Source organism: Pelodiscus sinensis, chromosome 15 (assembly GCF_052426305.1).
Source record: "Pelodiscus sinensis isolate ZL-2025 chromosome 15, ASM5242630v1, whole genome shotgun sequence".
Lineage (NCBI taxonomy): Eukaryota > Metazoa > Chordata > Testudines > Trionychidae > Pelodiscus > Pelodiscus sinensis.
In genome coordinates, this window is record NC_143066.1 from 32,349,643 (window position 1) to 32,371,437 (window position 21,795).

General features: G+C 44.0%; 1 protein-coding gene across 10 annotated transcripts in view; it reads left to right on the top strand.

The window, feature by feature from the left end:
* Positions 1-20,917, top strand: part of SDK1 (sidekick cell adhesion molecule 1) — an 844,750-nt gene extending 823,833 nt beyond the window's left edge. For all 10 annotated transcript variants that reach the window (XM_089769286.1, XM_075899625.2, XM_089769291.1 and 7 more), the window contains 4 exons: positions 1,545-1,682; positions 6,153-6,273; positions 6,664-6,793; positions 18,198-20,917. In XM_089769286.1, the coding sequence (XP_089625412.1) occupies positions 1,545-1,682; positions 6,153-6,273; positions 6,664-6,793; positions 18,198-18,470 (662 nt within the window). In that variant the 3' untranslated portion in view covers positions 18,471-20,917. The remainder of the gene's footprint in view (positions 1-1,544; positions 1,683-6,152; positions 6,274-6,663; positions 6,794-18,197) is intronic.
* The last annotated feature ends 878 nt before the right edge of the window (positions 20,918-21,795 follow it).

Sequence of the window (21,795 nt, forward strand, 5' to 3'; positions counted from 1 at the left end):
CACTTCACATATTGGAGTGTTTCTCCTTTCTGTAGTTTCACAAAGGCTGTAACAAAATCTAAAGGAACATTTTGTAATTGGGTTTCAGAGGGATAGTCTGTTTCAGAAAAACAACACCGTGTTTGGTGGCACATTAAAGACTAACACAGTTTTTAGGGCTTTAGAGCATAAGTTTTCGTGAGTTACAACTCACTTCCTCAAATGTGAGGGGAGGGGAAAGGGGGGGGAGGAGATGCTGGGATGGGAATGTGACATCAGTTGTTCTGTAGCTTGAAACATGTCAGCCCCTCCTCTCTTGCCATTAGCAGTTGTTTTCTGCCTCTGTGTTCTCCACTTGAGCAGAACTATTTAAATCACTTCTTTTGATGCTCTAAAGTTTATCTCAAATTGTAGCATGGAAGGAAGAAAGAGGTTTCTGCTGAGACTCACAGGCTTAAAAGCTGTAAATCATTACAGGCTGTCGGCTGTCACAGATGGATGGTTCCTTCAAACCACAGCCTGGCCTGCACTACTTGTCTTTTTGGTTTCGTTGGCCTGTGCTGGCCTCCCAAAAGAGATGGCAACTGCTTTCTTCTGCTGCAGAATTCCCGATACCCTGAGATGAATCAGGGTCCACACAAGAGGGACCATAGCATGACTGAGTTTAGATCCAGGGAATCTGGGTAGTGAAGTGCTCTTCCCAGCTGTAAGAAAGCAAGGAGGAGGGGTGTGACTCAGTGGCTGGGTCCCACTATGGGTTTGATCCCAAGGGAAATAGTTGTCCTGGCATCAGCCATTCCTGGCAGGTAGTCCTCCGTCTCACTAACTACAACTGAGTTATGCACAATTGATAGTCTCTGCCCCAATGAAAATGCTTCCCCTTGTGGCTGAGATGCCCAGAAAAAGGGAATGACAGGAAAAATTAATAATAATAGCACTTCCCACTTTTAACCAAGGGGCTTAAAGAACTTTATAAAGAAGAAGAAAATATTATTATGCCTGTTTTTTTCAGATGGGGAAACTGAGGCATGAGTGGGGTTAAGCTGGATCAGGCAGAATCTGGGGCAGAGCTAGGAACAGAACCCAGCTCTCAGACTAGCAGGGGTGCTGTTTGTCTGGATGTGTTCCACTGACAGCCTGTGAGGGGTAGGGATGTTGAAAGTTTGGGTTGAGGTGCACTGGCACTGGAGGCCGGTTGGGCATTACCCACAGGCACCAACTGTATCTCTTGTGAGTGCTGTTGGATGCTGTTCTGGGAAGGCCCAACTCGCCAGGTGAAGGGGCATTTGGGGTGAGTCAGTAGAGCTCTTTTTTGTTCCAGGACTGAAGTATCAGAAGTCAGGAAGACCTGTGCACATTGGGATCGCTGTGAGGGAGAAATAGGCACAGCACCTTGCTCTAATATTAACCCAACTTCTTAGCCCATCCCTTTCTTAAGCGCTACCAGGGGTACAGATTTCAAAGGAAAAAAGGCAGGGAGATGCCAGCGGGACTTAGGGAAGGCATGTGTAGGAATTGTTAAGAGGTGGAGGAATCCTAAACCTTTGTTTATTCTCTCTCTCTAGCACAAATGGAAACCCCTTTCTATGAAGAGTGGTGGTTCCTGCTAGTGATGGCTCTGTCCAGTCTCATCCTCATCCTGTTAGTGGTGTTTGCTTTGGTCCTACATGGCCAGAGCAAGAAATACAAGAACTGCAGCACAGGTGAGATGGTGGCTCCATTTTAATCCCTCCTGTGCTATGGATGCGCGTTTTCCATTTGAGCCAGTGACTCCAGCAGTGTGAAATCTCTCACACTATGTATTTCTTTGGGTTGGGCAACCAATCAGATTTCTTTAATCTCTAATTTGGTAGAAACAACTTGTGCTACTCCATGAGTATTCCCCATATAAATAGTTATTGGGGGGAGTATTTACAAAGCGTAGCTGGTGTTGGGGGTAGATAACAGCCGATAGATGATTGATAAATGGTGTAGGGTAGTGGTTCTCAAAGTAAGGTCTGTGGATCACTAGTGGTCCACAGCCATCTTGCAAATGGGCCGTAGGCTTGAAACTTGCCCTTCCCCCGAGCCTCCCAGGCTGGATCCAGCTTGCGGGGGACAGGAAGCAGCTCCATGCATTGCCACTCTCCCATCTCCCAGCTGGGGAAATGACCGCACAAGAAACTGCTTGCCTGGAGGCTTTCCCCGTTATTCCCATTGGCCAGAATTCTGGCCAATGGGAGCAGCAGGGGGCAGTGCCTGGGAGTAGCAAGGGGCCTACAGCCAGGTAAGCACCTCCTCCATCTCCCTCATGCCCAGACCCTGTACCCCCAGGTCCTTCACACATCCCTCGTACTGAGACCCCCCCCACACACACACCTTCAGCAGATCCCCCACCCTGCTCCTACACTCAACATTCTGGCCAGACCCCCTCTTCCCCAGCCTGTTCCTACACTCTCCCACTCCTGCACCCATCATCATGAGTGGTTGGCTAATAGTCCATGGAAAGGCTTGCGTTCAGCGGGGTGGACCATAGTCCAAAAAGTTTGAGAAGCACTGGTGTAGGAGGACACCCCATGTCTCTTATCTATTCCTTAGTGCTACGCTTGTCATGGCAGTGGAGTCTAATGGCTAACCAAAATTGCTGGACTTTAAGGCACCATAGTATAATCTGAGCCCCAGACCATTTGATTTGCCTTTAGGAGTGATTTTTTGACAGTCTCCTTCCTCACAGAAAACAGGAGCAGATGGCCCATCATTAGAAGTGTTTAAATATTCTTCCTTTGAATCCCAGATCTCTGACTGTGGCGCTTTTAATATCATTTTTGCCTTGCCCACCTTTTAGTAACTTGAACCCTGGAAATGTTTTATTGTGCATGTTTCTCCAATAGACTCGCTAAACCCAGGAGAAATCTATGATGATTCTCTGATGCTAACCAGACTAATCAACAGGAACGGGCAGTGGAAGTCCCAGCAATCTTGATGCTGAGGGATTAATAGAACACGGGGGTATTGAAAGAGCCTCTTGCGTCCCCAGCAGCTTTCAGTAGTTCAGCCCCCAAAAAAGATTTATTTTTTCTGTATACATTCACGTCTAACAAATGTTAGTAAATCAGATTTTATTCCCATGGGATTTAAAATGTTTGACTGCCATGGTATTTACCAAGCTAATACTATTACAGATTCTTATGCACGGCACATAGGAAACCTCTCATCTTCCTATTTGTGCTCTACATTTGGAGGACAGGCATGAAAAGACAATTCTGACCTGCACCCACTGAGCCTTAATGTAACACTGTAATTGAAGCTGAGGATAAAATACCTGTCTACAGCAGCCTGGCAATATGACACCAGCCTTTTTGCCCAAGCCGCCAGCCGAGCTCAGACACATGGGATTACACACTCAGAGCATAAGAGAAAATCTCTTGCTGTGTCTTCTCTCTCTCCCCCCTCCCTGTTTTTTGTCTTTGTTCTCTACTTCCATCAAGAGCTCTTTAATGACCTAAAAATCAAAAAGGAATCATATAAAAAGAGGGGACGTGTACAAATTGCTAAGGAGGAGAGCAGAAGAACAGCACAAGCATGTATGGACAAAATGAGAGAGGCTAAAACCCAAAAAAGAGTTACCACTAGCAAGAGACATAAGGGCTTAATGAGAGGTTCTTTAATACATTAGGAAGGAAAGAAGGACAAAGGAAAGCATCGGATCTCTGCTTACTGGGGAAGTAGAAATAATAATGATTTACATCAAGAAGTGGTTAATATCTGTTTTGCTTCAGCCCTCATTGAAAAGGTTAACGGTGACCAGATATTTATTACAATTCATATTAACAACAAAGGGGAAGGAAGAGAAGTCAAAGGAAGGAAAGAAAAGGTTAATGAATATTTAGCCGAGTTAGATGTATTCAAGTCAAATATTCAAGGACCTGATGAAATTTGTCATAGAGTACTTAAAGAACTAGCTGAAGCTATCTTGGAACTGTTATCAATGAACTTTGGTAGCTCATGGAATATGGATGAGGTTCCTGATGACCAGAACTTAGTACTATCTTTAAAGGGGAAGCAAAGAGAACCTGGAGAATGATAGATCACTCGGGCTTACCTAGATACCTGGACAGACAGTGGAACAAATTACTAAACAATCCTAAAGGATAATAGGGTTATAAAGAATACCCAAAATAAATTATCAAGATCAAACCATGCCAAACACACCTAATTTCCTTCTTTGGTATGGAAATCTCCCCTCCTCCCCCCAGTGGATATGGATATGGATATGGATATGCCTTGATTTTAGTAAGGCATTTGACATAGTCCCACATGATGTTGTCATAAACAAACTAGGGAAGTGCACAGTGCAGTGTAGATGAATTTACTCTAAGGTGCATGCACAACCGATTGAAAGTGTAGTTAACAAAGGTTTGCTGTCAGACTAGAAGGGGGTATCTAGTGAGGTCCTGCACAGGTCAGTACTGGGTCTAGTACTATTCAGTATTTAAATTGATGTGTTGGATAAAGGAGTATGGCGTGTGCTCTTAAAACTTGCAGATGACACCACCCTGAGAAAGGTAGCAAGCAATTTGAAGGACAGAATTCAAATTTACCTTGACAAATTGGAGAATTGATCTCAATTTCAACAAGATGCAATTCAATAAAGATAAGTGCAAAGTACTGTACTTAAGAAGGAAAAACCAAATGCATGACTACAAAATGGGGAACAACTGGAAAGTGGTTGTACTGCTAGTAAGGAGTGGTTATAGTGGATCACAAATTGCATATGAACAACAGTGTGATTCATTGCAAAAAAGGCTAATATCAACCTAGAGGGTATTATTAACAGGAGTGTCATATGTAAGACGAGGAAGGTAATTGTCACCTAGGGTATGTCTACACTATCACCCTAGTTCGAACTAGAGTGGTTAATGTAGTCATACGAACTTGCAAATGAAGCCCGGGATTTGAGCACGAACTAGATAGTTCGGATTAGGCTTCCTATTCCGAACTATCTGTACGCCTCGTGGAACGAGGCGTACAGATAGTTCAGAATAGGAAGCCTAATCCGAACTATCTAGTTCGTGCCGCGTGTAGCCGTGGGCATGGAGTCCGCAATAGTGGACATTTAAAAATGGCGGCGCCCGGCAACATGCAAATGAAGCCCGGGAAATTCAAATCCCGGGCTTCATTTGCAAGTTCGTATGACTACATTAACCACCCTAGTTCGAACTAGGGTGGTAGTGTAGACATACCCCTTGTGTTTGGCACTGGTGTAGCCTCAGCCGGCGCAGTGTGTCCAATTGCAGGAGTCACACTTCAGGAAAGATGTGGACCAACAGGAGAGACTTCAGAGGAGAGCAACAAAAATTATAAAGATTTAGAAAATGGGGTGAAAAGTTAAAAAAATGGGGCATGTTTAACCTTGAGAAAAGAAGTCTGTGTGGGGACCTGGTAAATATGTTAAGGGCTGTTGTAAATAAGCACTGTGATCATTTGGTTTCTGTGTCCACTTCAGGTAGGACACAAAGTAATTAGCTTAATTGTCAGCAAGGGAGGCGTAGGGTTAGATGTTAGGGAAAACTTTCTAACTTTCTTAGCTCTAGAATAGGCTTCCAATAGCTTGTGGAACCCCCTTTATTTAAGCACACCTGTCAGGGACAGTCTAGGTTCATTTGCTCCTGCCTCGGCACAGGGGTGTGGTCCTGGTGACTTCTTGAGGTCCCTTCCAGCCCTACATTTGTATGATTCTATGATTTCTCCTATCCTGTAATTTCTCATTGACTTATCATCCTTCCCTTCCATTGCAGCTCCAAACCGTTTTCTCTTTCACTGTCCACGCAGCCTTTCTCTCTTTCTGTGCTCTCGTTCCTTCACTTCTTTATCTTCCCATTTGTCTCCCCCTTTCACTTCCCTCCTCTTTTATCTTTTCCTTTTCCCCTTCAGTCAATCTCCCTCTCTTCCTCCTTTTCCTGGTGTACAGTGCATTGCTGATTTGTCTCCTTTTCTCTCCTACTCCTTGCTGAGTTATTCTACCACTATGAAGAAGGGAGAGAACATTACGGAAAGCAAGGATACAAAAGTAGCCATAAAAGGAAAGATGAGGTTTGACACTTGTTGGAAGAAGTTCTTTAGGTTATAACTAGGCATGTAATTGGTTGGACAGTGCCTTTGTCTTGGCTGATTGTTTCCTTGTTTCACTTAAGGTAAAAACATCTCGAATGTGGAAGAGTCAGTCACATTGGATAATGGAGGCTTTGCGGCCCTGGAACTGAACAGCCGACACCTCAATGTCAAGAACACTTTCTCCAAGAAGAATGGGACAAGGTAGGATGATGGACCCTCTTTGTCTCAGTGTTGACTATAGCATTCAGTTATTGCTGGCTTCACACCTACCGTAGGAGAAGCAAAGGAGATTGGGGGCCAGGCTCAGTTTGCAGGGTATGGTGAAAACTGTGGGCTAATAGCTAAGCCTCTGCCTCACTATGAGACCTCATTCCCTGATGGTAGATACTATGATCAAAGATAAGCAAGATCTAGCCTGGAGTGGAACAGTAAGTTTCTCATTAGAAGATGGAGGTAATGAGTCTGAGTTCATGGAGTCCAGAGGAGGGTGGGAACTGATAGATATATTGTATCCAGATATTAAAAGGATTGTAGGACATGTAGAGCACCCATTATATAATGTGCATACCCTTTCTCTGGACGTTCACCCAGGTCCCCTCCTCGCCCAAGCCCGGGTGGGTTGCGCTACTCAGATGAGGATATCTGCAGCAAGTACAATGGAGCGGTGCTGACTGAGAGTGTGGCCCTGAATGAGAAACCTATGGAAGTGTCAGAATCAGAGGTGAGTACATCTCCTTGCCCTCACATTTCTCCTCATCAGACGGTGCCAGTGTCTTGAACTCACTTATTCCACACTACATGCAGCAGGTTCCCTGCAGTCTGATCTTTATACCTGCTTTATGCTACTTTTTCATCAGTTTTTCATATTCTGGCACAATACCTTGAAGCACTCAAACATTAGGGTCTCATGACCCCTTCCCTCTGGAATAGCATCTGTCTTTAAAGTTGAATTGTGAAAAATAATGCATGTGTGTCAACCAGAAAGATTTGGGGCCTGGTCATGTCTGATGTTTCATAATATCCCAGTATTATTAACAACAGGTAAATACAACCAATTGGCTTCACTGGTTAGGCACTGAGCTTCCTACTGTCCCTTTGTTGTGATCACCCTGAAGCGTCTGGAAAGAAAACATGAAAACACATGTCATGAGAAGTCTGGACATAACCAGCTCCCTGCATCTACTGTCAGAACTGAAATTCAATCAGAAATAAATTTCATGTCATGGAGCTGACGCAGCTGTGGGAGGTGGTTTGGAATTTGACAGAGATATCTTTCACAGCTGACAGGTAGTTCCAGGCACCACTGAGGTTCTATAGAGCGGGTCCTTTATTTGCAAAAATTCTGAGGCACCTACTGTTCAAGGATCCTTATGTTACAGATAGCCCTGTGCCCTAACCACAAGGCTACTTTGCCTTCCTTTCTATTTGCTAGTGGTTTGCAAACTGGGATATGTGAACTCTCATCAGGGGGTACAGAAGAGAATTCCTGTAATGTCCAACAATGCATTTTTATTTAGTAAGACTTGGCAATCTAATTATAGGTATGTTATAACCCTATCTGGGTCTGATGAGGTCTGAAATAGACTACATTATTTGGAAAGAGGTCCACAGCCTAAAAAGTTTGAGAACCGTGTGTTCTGTGAGGAAGACGGTACTGTGTGCTATTGCTATGCAATTGACAATCTTCTATTTTCTGTCTCACATTCTCTTTATGAAGCACTTATAGTCTGTATAAGATCAGCTTTAGAGCTGGCAGTGAGGAATGTGCAGAAAGCTACATTTGTCTCTAAAATTGGGTGCTGTCAGCTGAAATCTTGGTGAATCAGAGTGGACAGCACAAGAAACAAAAAGTGGGCCCAAACATTCCAAATCTGACCCCTCTAGCAATAATAAACCAAAAGCAGCAAGTAAAGAAAGAAGATGACAGTTTTCATCTGCAGCTTTTCTGCACCTGCAGAAAAGCTGCTTCCTCCCCTCTCCCCCCCCCCCCCCCCCATGCTGGCTTCCTGACTCTGACCTCTTGTTAATTATGCTGGACAGCCAGCCATTTTATGTTGCCCTGTGACCAGATCCTCTGTGCAGTCAGCATTCCTTGTTTGAAGCTCAAGCTGCTCTCTTTGTGACATACACATATTACTTACAGATTAAATCCATTATATCTATGGTCAGGTCTCTGCCGTTAATACTGTTTGGTGAGCATGATCATGAATTTAGTTCTGGTGCTTTCAGACATTAATTTCAATATCCCATGTATTATTTTCTGGTGATCATGCACAAAAACATCTCACAAGTTATCATCTGTGCTGTATAGAAGTGGGCACTGTTTACACAGCATAGACAAAGGAAAGTGAATTCTATCTTTGCTATTTCCTTTGTATAACTTTTTGAGCATACTTCTATGCAAACAAAATGTGCCACCCATTTTTCCTTGGGGTTTAGACATACAGCCCTTCTCTATAGCATCTTTGATGCTAGCTTGTTTTTCGTGGGGAACGCTTTTAGGCATGACATGTTAATGGACTCCCAGCCGATGTATCAGTAGAAGATGCTGCTTTTTGATCAGTCTGGAAATACTGTTTAGTTTGCAGTGGTTGACCACTTCTGTCTCATAGAATTTGAGTATCTTTTATCTTTTCCTGTTTTGTGTTTTCTGCTCGTTTAGTTTCAGTTCTCGCAGGGTTTCTTAGGAGACAGGCTTTATTTTCCCAGGATTTCAGCCTTTACATCATCTTTAGCAGAAAGAGATGTTTTCCATGATACAGATATCTCATTTCCATGAGGGCTGTGCAGAGCTTTTGTCCTTTGCAGCAGGAGATGCTCTGATGCTGTTTTCCTCTGATGCCTCTTTGTGTGTGTCTTGGATTCCATTTCATACAGAGTGCATTTGGCCAGCTGAGGCCAAAATTGTGCTTTTTGCTTTCAGCCCAGATGTCATCTTGTCGAATTTTTGTTTTAACCTCTTAGCCTGAAGTGCCAAGATTTGGCATGGTAGAGAGGGAAATCAGCTGCCTCCAAGTCCCATGGGGGTACTCAAATGTGAATAAAGTCCATCATAAGAGATTCACCACAGTTACAAGAGAACACAGCTGTCTGGGAACACTGCCTCTGAGATTCCCAGTAAAGGAAGAGTGCAGGAAAGAAAATGAGTGAAGAATATGCAGTATTCAAATATGCAAATATAAACATACTAACATACTCATCACATCCTGGAAGCCAAGTATCTGCAGTGTTACAGAGAGCTGGAAATGGTTTCATTGGCATCTACAGTAGATGGAGCAGTCAAGTAATAAGAGAGTAAGTGCTAAATGATAATTAATTAAACCCCCAAGCTCATAGATACAAGCTCAAACAGGCTCTATGCAGATACCTTCCGGAAGTTCTGAGGCCCATATGTAGAGCTGTCATTTGGCATAACTCGCCTTTCACCTAGCTAGGGGAAGAGCTGTCATTTGAAGGGGTCAGAAGACTGTTTGTTTTGTGTCATTTCCTAAAGAGTTTCTCCAGAACTTTGTACTTTCACAAATTGCAATGTAGTATCGAGGCATGTTGCGTGCAGATGTTCACTGTGGTACACTGATGCTCCATGCATGACAATTGAATTATGGTTTATCAGCTCCATGTGAATATTATTCACTTATAAGTTATTATTGAGAAGGAATGAATTAGTTTCCAATAAAATTCTCCCACTGGTTTTGATGAAGATGATCTCATGTGGAAGCCAGCTGTAGATGGCACATAAGTTGTAGTAATGATAATTAATAATAAATACCTAGCTCTCCCAAAGGCTACATCTACACTATGAGCAAGGGGTATGTTTCCTACCTCTCATAGACACACTTGTACTAAATCTCCTCAATCTAGCATGCTAAAAATAATAGGCTGCGTCTAGACGGGCATGATTTTGCAGAAATACTTTTAACGGAAAAGTTTTCCCGTTAAAAGTATTTCTGCAAAAGTGTGTCTAGATTGGCACAGATGCTTTTGCGCAAAAAGTGCTTTTGCACAAAAGCATCCGTGGCCAGTCGAGACGCAATTTTGCGGAAGAAAGCCCCGATCGCCATTTTAGCCACCGGGGCTTTTTTGCGCAAAACAGTTCTTCCCTGTCTACACTGGCCCTCTTGCGCAAGTATTCTTGTGCAAGAGGGCTTTTTCCCGAGCAGGAGCATGAAAGTATTTGCGCAAGAAGCACTGATTTTGTACATTACAAAGTTAGTGTTCTTGCGCAAATTCAAGCGGCCAGTGTAGACAGCTGGCAAGTTCTTGTGCAAAAGCAGCTGCTTTTGTGCAAAATCTTGCCAGTCTAGACGCACCCATAGTGTAGCTAGGCAGTGCCAGCCGCAGTCATGGGCTAGCTGTCCCAAGTGTGTATTCACAAGGTGCAGGTAGGTTTTTGCTTCAGACAGCTAGCTCATGCCAGCACTGCTGCAGTTTGTGTTAATGTTTCTAACTACTCTTTTTAGCATGGTAGATTGATAAGAGCTTGTGTGTGTATGTCGGAAGCCACGTCTAGACTGCATCCCTCTGTCGACAGAGGGATGCAAATAAAGCACATTGAAATTGCTAATGAAGCAGGGATTTAAATAGCCCGTGCTTCATTAGCATAAACATGGCTGTCACTTTTTTCGAAATGGAGTTTTTTTATTAAAAAAAAAAGGCAGTCAAAAAATGAGGTTTACAGGATCTGTCGAAAATAAAGCATCTAGTCTGCCAGGTTTTGAAAAAAACTCCGTTTCAAAAAAAGCGGTGGCCATGTTTATGCTAATGAGGCACGGGATATGTAAATCCCTGCTTCATTAGCAATTTTGATGTGCCTAATCTACATCTCTCTGTCGACAGAGAGGTGTAGTCTAGACACACCCTTTGTGAGCTGGGAATCATACCTCTAGCTTATAGTGTCGATTTACCCTCCTAACATAGCAGCCATGAAATCTCTTCGTCACTTCTCTCACTTCTTACTTTCGTACCAGTGGACTCATTTCATTTTAACCAATAGAGTGCAGCAGGTTCATGCACTGGCAGGGGAAAGGGATGACTGGTCCTGATACTGTCACTGGACAATGAGATGAGCTGTTCGTAGGGCAGGGAGGAAGTAACGGAGAGTGAGACCAAGTAGATGTCACAGGACGCTGGCCACGCTTGTATAGGTTGAACTTCCCTAGTCCAGCACCCTCGGGATTTGACCAGTGCCAAACCGGAGAATTTGCTGAACCATGAAAGGTCCATGTTATAGCAAATGGGTCTCTCTATTTCTATTTCACCAAGGTGAATAAATGGAACAGTGCTTGCAGTGCTGCTTAATAATGTAGGACTGTACTGATACATCCTATATAAGCCTACGCTTATTTGCTCTCTTCATAACAAAGGGTTAGTGTTACACAAATTTACTGTACTGGCACAAGGAAATAAGTAGATAAAGCATGAGAAACATGTTTACGCTTAGCATTACTAGCACTTCCACTGTTTGCTAGGTTCTTAGAAGACATTCAGGGGTAAATTAGAGCTCAATTACAGCATAGAACACTGAGGCTGTGTCAAGACTGGCAAGTTTTTCCGCAAAATCATCTGCTTTTGCGGAAAAACTTGCCAGCTGTCTACACTGGCCTCTTGAATTTCCATAAAAGCACTGACGATCTCATGTAAGATTGTCAGTGCTTTTGCAGAAATACTATGCTGCTCCCATTGGAGCAAAAGTCTTTTTCCGAAAAACTTTTGCACAAAAGGGCCAGTGTAGACAGCAGAGATTTGTTTTCCACAAAAAAGCCCCGATCGCGAAAATGGCAATTGGGGCTTTTTTGCGTAAAAGCACGTCTAGATTGGCCATGGTCGCTTTTCCGCAAAAAGCGCTTTTGCGGAAAAGTGTCCTACCAATCTAGACGCGCTTTTCCGAAAATGCCTTTAACGGAAAACTTTTCCGTTAAAAGCATTTCCGGAAAATCATGCCAGTGTAGACGTAGCCTCATGAGAGTCAGGGCTGGTGGCTGAAAACAAATTTTGCAGGATCCTGGAAAACTTAGACACTCCCATGATGAGCAGACAACCTACTAACTAAAATCATGCTGGACCACGGCTGTTGTCAGATCAGAGTGCCAGACTAGAGAGGTTCAGCCTGTACTGGTGCAGGCTGCAGCTAGGCTGTTCCTATTTCCACTGCAGTCATTGGCAAGAGCTGCTGTTCTCTATATTGCTGGTTATAAATGAACATACACATGAAAACTTCAGCTCCAATCACTTTTGAAGAAATTTGACAGCCAGAACTATTTTCAAATTTCCCATAATACTAATCCACTAGTCCCTCATTTGTCTCCTAAATAGCATTTGTGTCTTTCATCTTACCAATAAAATACTTAAATTGTCAGGCATTTTCTTTATTTGTTGCTTCAATGGCATGCACGCACCTTTGCTGTCAGATTAGAAACTGACAACCATTTCCAATCAAATTCCAGCCTACCATCGTTTCCTAGGTAACAAACCCATAATCATGGTAAATGGCTGCATACAACAGAGAAAACAAATAATAATAATAAAAAACCCTACAGCATTTCCGTGTAGTCAATAGTTTTGAATCATTAAAAATAATATATCCGTTCCACAAAATGATCCTATAGTATAAGCAGTCTGGGTCATATTGAGAGACAGGAGGGATGGGGGAAATACCTTGAGACTGCCTGGTTTACCAGCACAGAGAGAGACCCAGTGCTAGGGTTGGGAGAAAATTTTTGGATAAGTATGTCACTGAAAAATGCAGTTTTGGTCAACCTGAAACTCTTCCCAAATTTGGGCTCAGCCCAAACACAAATGTCTACCCTGAAATTTTATAACCCCATAGCCTGAATCCACAAGCCCGGGTCAACTGACATGGGCCAGCATGAGTGTTTTATTGCAGTGTAAACATATCCTATGACACTTATATCTTCTACAGGTGGCCTGGAGATTGCCACCTTTCCTTCAGATATGGACTTGGCCACTATTATCCATATGTAAGGAGGGTCTGAATGAATTCTCCTCTGACAGCTAGATGGGAAGCAGAGAGACTTCAGGAGCAAACTATATTTACATGAACATACCTACTTTGCCAAGATATCCAGCAGATGCTGCTCAAAGTGATCAACTTTGGCTGGAATTAGGCTACAAATCACTTCAGTGCCGAATGCAGAGGCAGTGAAATGTTATCAATGTTGTTGTCTTTATTGTATGAACAAAGGGGAGCTGAACTATGCTTTTACTTGTCCTAAATGAAGGGATTACGCTCAGCTGAAAGGACCTTTTTAAGCCAGGAGTTTGAATGCCAGAACCCTGTGAAAGTAGGAGGGCTCCTGGGTCTGGTTTAATCTATTCCTCTCCACTGTTCAAAGATAAAGTTAAACAGGCTTCTTTACGAGCTTTTGTTATGTGCGGTACTCAATGTTTCTGCTCAGCCTGCCCAGAGCTAAAAATCACTAAGGGTATGTCTACACTACAGCACTAATTCGAACTAAGCTAATTCGAACTAGTGCATCTAGACTTAAAAATTAGTTCGAATTAGCGTTTTGCTAATTCGAACTAGCATGTCCACATTGAGTGGACCCTGAACCGAGGTTAAGGATGGCCGGAAGCAGTGCCGGCAGGGCATCAGATTAGGACTTAGAGCGTGGAGCTGCTGCCTCAGGCTAGCCAAGGGCTGTGCTTAAAGGGACCCAACCCCCACCCCGGACAGACAGTTCTCAGGGGTTCCCCTCTTGCAAAGCAGTCCTGGCTTGGAGTGCCCTGAGTGCCCACACTCGGCACATCACAGCACTCAGCCATCAGACCAGCTGCACTTGCCGCAGGCTGCCATCCGGACGGGGGGGGGTCAATTAAGGGGCTTCAGGAGAGCTTCCACCCCGAGAAGCCCACAGAGCCACCCCAGTCCTCCCCATCGGGGGCTCGTACCCCATTCCTCCCTCACCTCCTTCCACTTACCCCTCCCTAGCCCCCCTTCCTGATGTACAAAATAAAGGACACGTGTGTTCAAAAATAGAAACTTTCTTTCTTGAACAAAACTCGGGGAAACTGGGAAAAGGGGGTGGGAGAGGGGAGGGCAACTAAAATGATCAGGGGTTTGGAACAGGTCCCATATGAAGAGAGGCTAAAAAGACTGGGACTTCTTAGCTTAGAAAAGAGAAGACTGAGGGGGGATATGATAGAGGTCTATAAAAGCACGAGTGGTGTGGAGAGGGTGCATAAAGAAAAGTTCTTCATTAGTTCCCATAATAGAAGGACTAGAGGACACCAAATTAAATGAATGGGGAGCAGGCTTCAAACTAATAACAGAAAGTTGTTCTTCACAAAGCAAATAGTCAACCTGTGGAACTCCTTGCTGCAGGAGGCTGTGAAGGCTAGAACTAGAACAGAGTTTAAAGAGAAGTTAGATAAAGTAATGGAGGTTGGGTGCATGGAGTTGGGTGCATGCACACCTGCTCCTGGGTGGCCAGGCTGGCAGCTCTCCTGCCCTAGATGGCCACTTTCCTGTGCCTAGTACGGAGGTTGTGGATGAGGTCCACGATCTCCACACTAGACCAGGCGGGCGCCCGCCTCTTGTGGACCCGGGCAGGCTCCCGGGAGCCGCCAGCCTGGTCCCGGGAAGAGGTGGAGGGCTGGGTGGCAGCAGGTGGCTGGCTCGAGCCGTGCCAGGTGCAGGGTCTGCTGGCTGGGTGCTGGCAGGCTTGCACCTGGCACAGGCACCGTAGCCAGCCCGTGCCCCTTTAAGGGGTCCGGGGCCGGGAGGGGGGCAGATGAGTTTCCCTGGTGTTGGCCAGAGTGGCCACCAGGGAAAGCTGGGGAGGGCTAGCCTCCCACTAGTTCGAATTAAGTGGCTACGCAGCCCTTAATTCGAACTAGCTAATTCGAACTAGGCGTTAGTGTTCGTAAAATGAGGTTTACCTAGTTCAAATTAAGCGCTCCGCTAGTTCGAATTAAGTTCGAACTAGCAGAGCACTATTGTAACACCTATCAAAGTTAATTCGAACTAACGTCTGTTAGTTCGAATTAACTTTGTAGTGTAGACATACCCTAAGAGACTGAGGTCACAGCCGAGAGGCAGGTGGCAGCAGATGGCAATTGATGGATGTCCTGAGAAAAGTGAAAAGCAGTTGGCCAGTTGGAGTGGCTGGCAAAAGTATGGCAAGTGAGGAAGGACTATGGAAGATGGGGTGGCCAGGCAACAAGGGTCAGAAGCTAGTGGGGCAGACCTAGAGAGGAGGTGTGGCTGATGGGGTGGCTAGCCAGGGCAAGTATCAAGATGGCAGATCAAGCAAGGTGCATTCTTCCCTTGATGTATGGTGACCTCACACAGATGCACCTTTGAACCCTGTGTTCTTACTGACCAAGAAGTAACAAAGCAGGACAACAATAAGAGAATATTATAGAACTCAAGAAAATGAGGCAGAAAACTCTGGCCCACACAATCTGGGGTGGGTGTCCTGCTCAGTTTTATGTTTATGAATTCTGCTTGTGGCATTTTCCCTAATTAATGGTGGGTGATTTACCTCATTTAATTAAACGTTTATTTTCTGTGCTCAGACTCTGTGGCTTGTGTGAGGAAGGATGCACCGAAGGATGGTGTGTAATCTTCCCAGGTTACTGTGTGGTGGCTCACGCCCGTTTTGTATTGTACTGTAGAAAAGGAACCTCTAGATGTTGAACCCAGCTCTGGTTGCTACTGGCTGCATATAGCAGAAGGGTTAACCATGCTTTTTTCACCTCTGCATCAGACTATTGCAATGTCCTGTACATGGAATTACATCGTAAAACAGGGGTGGGCAATAATTTTTGCAGGGAAGCCACTTCACGAATTTTAATACACAGTCATGGGTCAGCTCTGTCCCCCCAAGAAGGGCCAGGGCCTCTGGTGGAAGGGCGCAGTTCCCTCTGGGCACCACACACCCCAGGCAGGAGACGGAGACTTTGTACACTCCCCATCCCTAGGCCAGTCAAGACCTCGGGGCAGGAGAGTGCGCAAAGACATTTGCTGTTCAAAATGGCTGGGGAAGGGAGCCACCAGCTGCTTTGAACAGCGAATGATTTTGTTCACTCCTTCACCCCAGGTCTCAATTAGCCTGGGGCGGGGAAGCGGCAGATCAAATGACTTGGCGGGCCAAATCTAGACCACGGTCTGGATCTTGCCCACCTTTGCCTTAAAACTATTCAAAGACTGAAGCTGCTGCAGAATGTAGTGGCTTGCTTTCTGAGCAGGACACTTTGCTGGGAGCATGTGATACCGATGTTCTGTAATATGCATTAGCTGCCTATTGATTTCCAGAGAGAGTTTAAGGTGTTGATTACTAGGGATGTGAAAGCTGGGTTGGAGCGGCTCCCCGCCTGACTCCCCTTTAATCAGTTAACCAGTTAAACATCACGGTTAACCAATTAAACGGGATTTTACATCCCTATTGATTACCTACATGGTCAGGGGATCAGCCTGCCTAAAAGATTGCTTCTCTTCCCATGCCATGCTGCCATAGCTGAAGTCAGCAGAAACATTTGAGACAGATCCATGGGTTATGAGATTCCAGAACTCCCCTTAGATATGAAATAGCCCAGATTTGGTGACATTCTAGGCACTATACAATAGACATCTGTTCAATAGGGTTTTTGCATGAAGCCGAGAGCTTGCTTCTCAGGATGATGACAGGGTGCATTTGCAAGTGCCACTACAGCATAACTGACAAGGAAAGAGCTGAAGAATTTGGCTTCCTTTTTTAACAGTAGTTTACAGGGCATCTGACGATTGTTCTTTGGAGAATGTGGAAAGGTAGTTAAAGGGGGATTTGAAGGAGGACACAGGAGATGAGGGGGCATGTGTTTGCTGTACAGTGTCACACATCATAATGACATGGAAACATCCTAAAGATAATCCAACATTTTACAACCAATGCCAGAAATGATAAACTACGAACTCTAGTTATCCATATATCTGTTGTACTTCATAGGCAATTGTAGCTTTGATATCTGAAGACTTTCAGAAGCAATCAGCCTTTCAGAAAATAGAAAAATCAATTTTTGCATGACAAGCCCAATGGTGTTAAACAAAAATCGAAATTATGGTAATATTTAAGCAAATATTTGTAGATTTTACATGATGTCTGTTCTTGGTGGGAATAGAAATACAAGACAGAGGGGATGCACCTGAAATGCATCCCTCATCCAAGGCTTTGCTTTAGTCGCCATAGTCTGATGAGATCTACAAAACGGTTGAGATTCTCTCTGTTGGGTAATAGCAACGCCTCTTCAAAAGCCAGGCAGACCTACAAAGCTTGTTTGCACCTGAAGGACCTGCTTGGCTGACTCCAGATTCCAGCTAGTTGGTGGGTCAGTTTGTTAGCTAGCTAGCCAGTCATCTTGCACAATTATTTGATGGCAGAAGAGTCTATCTGAGCACAGGCTTACATAAGGACCATCCCAGGAAAGAACTCCACCACTTTGGAGGTGCTTTCTTTCATTCTTGGTGCTCAGTTATCTTTCAGTACTACAAGTTTGTAAAAACAAACTCAGTTGGAACATAAGGGCAATTGTTCTGTGCTTGAAATAAAATGAGATTTTGCTTCATTTCCTTTGTAACGATGTAGCTAATTTTCAAAATCAGTGGGGCTTGCAAGCAAATCCCGGTGATGTGTGGGTGCCTCAGGGTTACCATTTTTGGCTCGAGCCAGGGGATTTGCGTGAATTTTTTTTCTCTACATGCCATAATGTGATAGATACTGAAAAACTTTTTCTGCTCAACATTTATTAAGACTTCCCTTGTCTTGAAATTGAAACTGTGAGCATTTTGATGAAATGATTGAAGGCTTTTTATTTCACCACGACATCTGTACATTCCCTTGCATCCTTCTACTGAAATGGAGCTTGTTACTTTTATAGCAGTATTCCCAGTGAATCATGACACATCTCTGTATCTCCTGCAGCAAAGAGCTCGTTGGGTAGGGAGAAGGCTTTCTCTCCAGCCCAACTCCACTCTCACAGAGCTGTGCTAAATCAGAGCCCGGTATTTTTCTACAAACACTGTAAACTAAGTGCAACATATGTGGTGGTTGTTATTTGGTATAATCTATCTACATAAGGAACAAGCTAAGACATGGACGCTAATGGCTGTTTTCTCTCCCATGCTGCAGGCCACTGACTCAGATTACGAAGATGAGTTGCCAAAGCACTCTTTTGTGAACCATTATATGAGTGACCCCACATACTACAATTCTTGGAAGCGTCAGCAGAAGGGTGTGAAGCCCCCAACGTCCTACAGGTACGAAGAGTGTGCAGCGAGTGAGACAGAACCCTATTTCCAGACTGTCATTACAACGCAGAGCACAGGAGGGGTGTACACCCCAACAGGACAGCCTGCGCCCAGCTCACGGACTCCAGTGACAGGGTTCTCCTCCTTTGTCTGACACTGGGAGGGACGTGACAGCACAGCCGAAACTCCTGTGGAGACGAGAATGACCTTTCACAGTGACTGTGTGTGTGATCGGTGCAGTGAACTGTGGGTAAATTTCTCTATCAGGGTAGAACAGAGGTGAACATGAATTTGAGTCTATTTTTCTGAAGACAATCAACTCGTAAAACACAGAGCTGAACTAGCTAAACTTTTGTTTTAAAAAAAATTCTGAAAAGTTACAGTTTTAACCACTTGTGAATAGTAGGGGTTTTTAACACTTTTGTAACACTGCTGCAGGAAGCAGCTCCCATATTCTTCTTCTTTCCTCTTTCCAACTAGAGAGGGTGACTTTGTGATGTAATTTGAGGAGAGAAAACACAGAAAACCTCCCAAGCTCTTCCCCTCCCCTTCATCAGGATCAAGTAGGAATATTTAAAGAAGGGGGCAAAAGATTTTTCATGGAAAAACTACAACATTGTTTCCCTTGGTCCTAATCAACATTCTGCTTCCACCTTAGAAACACCAGCTAAGTAGTTTACTGTGTTATCACTTCTCCTGCCCTGTAGATTCCCTAAGGGTGTTTCTGATAATGAATATCTTACCTGCTTTTCTATCCTGCTCAAACAGGGTCTTTGAATTCCTAAAATAGTCCCACTCCTGGGCTTCTTTAAGAGGGGCCAACTTGAAAGCAATGTAGATGGTACTGGGCGAAGCAGCTGGAAGAATCTGATGTGGTATCAGACTGTTGTTGGTATGACTCTAACCCTCTTTTGGTAGACTGCATGTGCCATTCAGTTGCACGTTTGGAAGGAAAAATAATAGCAAGATGAGGAAAAATTGAATGAATGTGACAGTTACAAACTGGGAAAGTAGCTAATTGATTAATTGGTTTTCAGTCATCGGTGTTGTCCTTACTTGTTGATAGAAGCCAAGAAATTTCCTCCCCACCATGCCACTCTGACTTGATTCTGCAGCACTGCTCACTGCTCTGTAAAAAGTACGTATTGTTAGCTGGTTCTGTTTGATTTTTCTTTGATGCTTTAACACAAAGACACATCACATGAAGGGGGTAAGTTTTGGTGTCCATGGGTGCCTTTTATTGATTGTTGCAGCTTTGTACATGACAGAAGCAACAAAGTGTCTCCAAATAAAGATAAACGGGTTTTCAAACGTTAGGGTTGCAAATTACCTCATGCACATTTACAGGCTCGCTCTGTGCACCAAACCACCAGCTTTTAGAAGTGAGAGTTCTTTTGTTTGTTTTGTTTTATATCCACTTTGTACTGCCCCATTTTTTACCCCCTCAGAACTGCAGATTTTTGCCCAAGTCTGTTGAGTTGATCCGCATTTCAGGGGGAAGCGGTCAGTGGTTTAAAGAATCCCAGTCCAGCTTTTGGACTTAGCAACAGTCCTGTGACACCATTTTTCCATGAGGTGTTTGAAAAAATTATTGTGAAGTAATCATGTGCTTGGTATTGCTGCCATCTGGCAGTTCCTTCCAGATGTGTTTGGGGAACAGCCATGAGAAATTGGCACTGATGCAACTTATTAAGGCTTTTTGGGATTGGTCTGGAACAGTCTTGGCATTGTTGTTGTTGCTCTTCGTCCACATCCTCTCAGCGGAGGTGTGAAACAGCTTTGGCATTGTCACTGCTGCTCCCTGCCAATGGCCTTTAGGGCAGGTTTGATACAGTCATTGTGTTATGACTGCTGTTATCTGCCAGTGCCTCTTCAGGGCAGATGAGGAACTGATTGGACATTGGCGCTACTTCTGGACAGGAGTAGTACGAGCACAACCTCCGCACAGCTGTTACCTTTCAGTGCCTGCTCAGAGCAGGTGACTTTAGTACGGCTTTATGCTTCAGTACTGCCTCCGGGCATTGCAATGCTAGGTGTGTACTTTGTGCAGACTTGATATTGGACTTATGTTCCTTTCCAAACCCTCTGGAAAAGAAAGCGATTCCAAACCAAAAACTTTAGAGAGTACGTTCAATGGTTTTGACGTTGAGAGAACTATCCACAGCTCTTGGGATGGAAAGTATCTTAGAGATGCATGCTTGACTCATAGCCCTGTGAGGAAAGGAGCATACCTCGCTTACAGAAAAGCCTGTGTACGGAGCTTCACAGGGGACAATTGGAACATACCGTGAAGGTGAATGTAGAAATGGAGACCGTGAATGAAATGACTGCCTTTCAGTGCACTTTGCTCTCTTAAGCCATAAGGACATTGCTTTAAGTAATTAACTACAAAGAATTTGTTTGAAATCTATTATTTGAATTTTTATTTTGTTTGTTGGGAGAAATTACACGAGTGAAGTTTTTGGTTTGATTTTTTTTCTAATAGCCTCATTAATTCCTGTGATTTGATTTTTTTTAACTTTATTATTTCCTGTGTCTGAGTGTATTTTTAGATTTGGTTTGCTTTGTGATTTTTTTTTTTTGTGATTTTTTTTTTTTTTTGTACAGAATCATTTCTATAATGTAGCCGTCCTGGCAGTGAGATTGTGGATGGAATTTTAGTAACTGCACTGAGCCAGTAACTTTGAATGATGATGTTACTGTAAGCATATTTCAGGGCCCTTTCTGATAAGATATGTGGAATGGAAGGGCTTAGTTCCAAACCTGGAAAGGCTTATGTCCAGAGTCAGGCTTGATTGAAGAAGGTGCACCTCCAATGATAACAACTCCAGGTCTGAATATAGCACATGATCGAGCACTTCCTGGAATGGTGCTATCCCCACATTGTTTTGTGTCCTGAATTCCTTTTTCACTGAGCAAACAGCAAGGGTACATCTACACAGCAACATTATTTTGAAATAACTAGCATCATTACAGAATAAATTTTTCCCCAATCTACACAGCAGACAGTTATTTCAGAATAATGTTGAAATACTGTCAATCTGGAGGACTTCTTACTCCGACTCCTGTAACCCGCATTGTGGAAGGAGTAAGGGAAGTTGGAGGAAGAGTGCTCCATTTCAAAATAAGTGCTGCATAGACGCTCCCAGTTTCAAAATAAGCTACACAATTGATGTAGCTCAATTTGCGTAGCTTATTTTAAATTAAGCCCTGCTGAGTAGCTGCACTCCTAGGGTGTGTCTAAACTACATGGCTCCATCGGTGGAGCCATGTAGATTAGGCTGATCGGCAAAGGGAAATGAAGCCGCGATTTAAATAATCGCGGCTTCATTTAAATTTAAATGGCTGCCGCGCTGAGCCGACAAACAGCTTATCAGCTGTTTGTCGGCTCAGCGTGCTAGTCTGGACGCTCCCGCGCCGACCTGAAAGCCCTTTATTGACCTCCCCGTTATGCCTCATAGGGTGAGGTTTACCGGGGA